Here is a 4,932-nt window from a genome sequence, read left to right as displayed (position 1 = left end):
TTCGCTCCCAGTTACTGACACCTTACTCTGTAACTACAGAGCGTCATTTGATCAAAGACTCTCCGTCTCCCCGTTCATTCTACATTTCGTTGACAGAAGTCAGATTCTAATGAAATTTGCTATTTATTTCAGCAATGCCGGTGAGCAACTTAAAGGCAGCTTTTTAAAAAAAAATTAAGACTGCGAGAGGAAATGTATCGATCGCCGTTATCACGAAAACAATGAGTTCCAAAGAAAAGCGAAATATTAATCTGCAAAAGATACCAAATAAAAATCATGTAGAAAACAAAACACTCAGTGTTCGAGTAACTCAGCGGGTTAATCGGCATCTTTGGAAGACATGCAACGGTGACGTTTAGGGTCGGGATCCGTCTTCGGACTTCCTCTAGAGATGCTGCCAGACCCGCTGAGTTACTCCAGAACTTTGTATACTTTTTTTGTTGTAAATCAGCATCTGCAGTTCCTTGTGTCTAAAAATAATGAAGGGCTCCATTCACGTAATTTTGTAATACAACACAGTTACTACCAGCAATTTGTGGATTGGCGGTAGTTACATATACATCGCTATTTAACTCGCAACAGTAATGTGACTCTTATCCATTCAACACGGTCTCCAGTGATGATTACGTGAACGAAGGAACGAAGATGCTGATTTACACCGAAGATGGACACGAAATGCTGGAGTAACTCAGCGGGTCAGGCAGCGTCTGTGAAGAGAAAGGATGGGCGACGTTTCGGGTTGAGACCCTTCTTCAGACTTTGACTCTCGGTCTGAAAAAGGGTCTCGACCCGAAACGTCACCCATTCCTTCTCTCCAGGGATGCTGCCTGTCCAGCATTTTGTGGCTATCTAGTGATGATTAGAGTCATCAGACTCCTTCTGCGCCATCCATAAGATCCTTCGCGTTAAAACCGATTGTATTTGGATTTCCCCCGTTCTAAAACCCCGCACGATTTCCCCTTTAGTTGGCAGAGGTTTCCAATCACCTTGCCCTTTGAAAGCAAGGTTATATGACTCATTCTATACTGATGTACAGCTCGTTGGTATCAATATTTGGTGAGTTGGATGTATTATAAATAATCTGAGAGGATTCATATCTCTGCGCAATCTCGCTAGTCATTGTTTTCTACAAACCAAACGAACTTCGCTTTTCTCCTATAATCCCGATCTTGTATCAAGCATTAGTCTTTATTTTTCCACCTTTTAGATTTTATTTAGGCAACCGCGATTATGCGAATTCTAAACATGAAAAACCAAAACATTATTGAATTTGAACAAAACTGACACGGCGGAAACGAGAAAAGAAAATTCACGTGCAATACATTTTATTTTTTCATTATTATCCATTATTAAGCAGCTCATTTTATCCAGGATATTCCCCCACGTCTCCGTCAGCACCTTTGTAAATCTGCTCGCTGCTTTTCACTATAAAGACCAAATGCCTCGACTGCCAAGCGAATACCTACTACATTATGATAGACACAAAATGCTGGAGTAACTCAGCGGGTCAGGCAGCATCTCTGGAGAGAAGGAATGGGTGACGTTTCGGGTCGAGACCTTTCTTCAGACTGATGCCTGACCCGCTGAGTTACTACAGCATTTTGTGTCGACCTTCGATTTTACCAGCATCTGCATTTTTCTTTCGTACCAACTACATAACGTTGACCATAACACCTCGGACAATTGTTCATTTCGCTCACAATTAAATCGCGCTTCAGTTTTCTCTGTTGGCTCACCGTTTAAACAGTATTGGTCTCAGTTGGAAACTTGAAAAGGACAGAAAATGCCCGAAATACTCATCGGATCGGGTATACTAAGAGTGTTTCCGGCATTTTTTATGTTTTCATTTCGGCTTTTGATCGAGAACCAAAGCGGGGTTTGGGAAATTTCGGTCAACGATAAAAAAACAATATGTGCACAGGGTCATATACCAGCTGCGGCAAAGCATTCTTTTTTTTTTAACCGGGTTTTGCTTTGATAACTTTTCCTGACATCTGCCTAACAAGACTTGTGAGATGTCGGTTAGGAAGGCGCGGACACTGAACTAGAGAAGCTCTGTGTCTTCGCAGTGAATCCTCGCTCGCCTGTGAACTCTTCCCCAAGCACAATCCGTGCTTAACCTTAAGATCCCTGACCTTATCCTGAAACTTGCTTGTGTTGGTTGATCCTAACATGGTCGCAGCACAGCCCCGTCGCTGTCTCGCCAAATACACGGGGTTTCGGGGAGAGATGGCTTCGTGCCGAAGGTGTTGCATTCGCGAGGAACCGCACTTTTACAAGTGAGATTGGCCCGAACAGCGCAAAACATGGACTCGCTCTCCCATGCCGTTATCCTGTTAATTTGTCGAAAGCTACAAAATGTAATTTCTCGCAGACACAAGGAGCTAAAGATGATGGAATCGTGAACAAAACTGGCGCGGCGCAAAAGAATGACAATCTCCAGCACATTTTATATTTTGAAGATGGACACAAAATGCAGGAGTAACTCAACGGGACCGGCAGCGTCTCTGGGTAGAAGCAATGCCTGTCCCGCCGAGTTCCTCCAGCAATTTGTAACTACCTTCGGTGTAAACCAGCATCTGCAGTTTTTTTCCCTATACATTTTCTTTCATATCTTTATGATGGATACTCTTTATTCGTATGTCTGACCCGAAACACCGCCTGTCCATTCCCCCTCAAACATATCGCTGGACGCGTTGAGCTTATTAAGGGGTTGGACACGTTAGAGGCAGGATACATGTTCCCAATGTTGGGGGAGTCCAGAACCAGGGGCCACAGTTTAAGAATAAGGGGTAGGCCATTTAGAACTGAGATGAGGAAAAACGTTTTCAGTCAGAGAGTTGTAAATCTGTGGAATTCTCTGCCTCAGAAGGCAGTGGAGGCCAATTATCTGAATGCTTTCAAGAGAGAGCTAGATAGAGCTCTTAAGGATAGCGGAGTCAGGGGGTATGGGGAGAAGGCAGGAACGGGGTACTGATTGAGAATGATCAGCCATGATCACATTGAATGGCGGTGCTGGCTCGAAGGGCCGAATGGCCTCCTCCTGCACCTATTGTCTACTGAGTTACTCCAGGACTTGGTGTTTATTTCGACATGAAACTTTCTAGTGTGTGTGTGTGTGAGAGAGAGAGAGAGAGATAGAGAGAGAGAGTGAGAGAGAGAGAGAGAGAGAGAGAGAGAGAGTGTGTGAGAGTGTGAGAGAGAGAGAGTGTGAGAGAGAGAGTGTGAGAAAGAGAGAGAGAGAGAGAGAGAGAGAGAGAGAGAGAGAGAGAGAGATAGAGAGAGAGAGAGAGAGAGAGAGAGAGAGAGAGAGAGAGAGAGAGAGAGAGAGAGAGAGAGAGAGAGAGAGAGAGAGAGTGAGAGAGAGAGAGAGTGTGTGAGAGTGTGAGAGAGAGAGAGAGTGTGAGAGAGAGAGTGTGAGAAAGAGAGAGAGAGAGAGAGAGAGAGAGAGAGAGAGAGTGTGTGTATGCTCTTCCTTACCCTGGTTCCTGCCCGCTGTCTGTGAGTCGCTGCAGTGATTGAGGTAGCCGGCGTTGCCGTACAACCTAGCCTGGCTGTGCGGCGCTGGGGTCGGTGTGGGAGCCCCGTACGCTCCGTAGCGACAAGCGCCCGCGGTGCCGGTGAACTGGCCGGAGAAGTGGACGGTGAAGGCGCTGAGACAGTGGTCATCGTGCGGCTCCGTTGTTCCCCAGCTCGGCTCCTGCTTGATGAAGGATGGGTGGGCGAGCGGAGCGCTGTAGGACGCGCCCGGGTGGAAGTCCAAGACTGGTGCCCATTGCGGTGCGCCACTGCCCGGCATGGCGCAGCTCCCGTTACCCGGGGTCATCGTGGACACAGCAGGCAGGAGCGAGTTCAAGTCCCGCACGTCCGAGCCCATGGTATCCACGGTCTCTCTAAACCAAGACGGATCAATCGTTTATTTCTTTTTTTCCCCCCTCTCTCCCGCTTCCTCCTTCCTCTTTCTCAATCGACCAAGTTTCAGCCGCCCCTCCCTCCAGAAGGCAATCTCCTCTCTCCTCCGTTTACTGAGGGTCCCGGGTTCGATAGCAACGGAGAGGTTACTGTTTGGGGAGGTGTCGCTGATGGGGTGGCGGGATGTGTGGATGACCGGTGCACCAGCAACACTACGATCAACATGTGTCGGAGCAGAGTGGAGACTCCCGGCCTGAAATAGTAGGAGAGGTGGAGTCTGTAATCTCTAGTCCGAGACCGCGCCCCCGCACTGAGCGGTGGAACCCCCCCTCCCCTGCCCTTCCCCTCCCCTCCCCACCCCCACCCCCACCCCAACCCCCACCCACCTCCCGTGCTGCTGCTGTCGATTAGGAAGGAGGCATGTAAACGGGGAGGAGAGAAAGGGAGGGGAGGAGGAGGGGGATGGGGAAGGGGGGGGGGGGGAATTCAGCCCTAATATTGAATGATGAGGTTGTCATTCAAGTCGAAACGCCAAGTTGAATCGGACCAAACTTGCCCCACGTTTTCTGAAGACCTTATCCTGCGATAACGGACCCTGGCGATCGGACGAGTAAGTCGGATTCAACGATCAACTTCAACCTCTTGTTAAACATTGTTCTTCGGGCTGGGAATAAAATTGAAACCGGGCAGTTAATAATTCTTCTGCAAGAAATTATGCTTTGGCGTCGGGATATCTGTTGGGGATTTAAAACCCGGTACTCCAAAGAATACATACATTGGGTTTAAAAAAAATCTGAATAACTTCTTTTCGATTTTAATTCGACAATCACTTAATACACCATTCCGGGTTATGAGAAACAACAATGTTTTTTCAATTAATTGAAACAACTTCTGCTGCCGCTGTGGAGTCGTGGGGCAATGGTTTACACTTTGCTCCCCACTGTGTTCGTTGTAGACGGAGTTGAGACCTGCAGCCACACTAAGGCGATGGTTATTCGTGTTAAACGTGTTAACCATCAA

The 4,932-nt window shown here is 47.6% G+C and overlaps 1 protein-coding gene across 3 annotated transcripts in view; it reads right to left on the bottom strand.

Moving 5' to 3' along the window:
• Window positions 1–4,105, bottom strand: part of LOC144602437 (Wilms tumor protein homolog) — an 82,078-nt gene extending 77,973 nt beyond the window's left edge. For all 3 annotated transcript variants that reach the window (XM_078415572.1, XM_078415573.1, XM_078415574.1), the window contains exon 1: window positions 3,481–4,105. In XM_078415572.1, the coding sequence (XP_078271698.1) occupies window positions 3,481–3,877 (397 nt within the window). In that variant the 5' untranslated portion in view covers window positions 3,878–4,105. The remainder of the gene's footprint in view (window positions 1–3,480) is intronic.
• Between the last annotated feature and the right edge of the window lie 827 nt (window positions 4,106–4,932).

Source organism: Rhinoraja longicauda, chromosome 18 (assembly GCF_053455715.1).
Source record: "Rhinoraja longicauda isolate Sanriku21f chromosome 18, sRhiLon1.1, whole genome shotgun sequence".
Lineage (NCBI taxonomy): Eukaryota > Metazoa > Chordata > Chondrichthyes > Rajiformes > Arhynchobatidae > Rhinoraja > Rhinoraja longicauda.
This window is presented reverse-complemented; position numbering and strand designations above follow the sequence as displayed.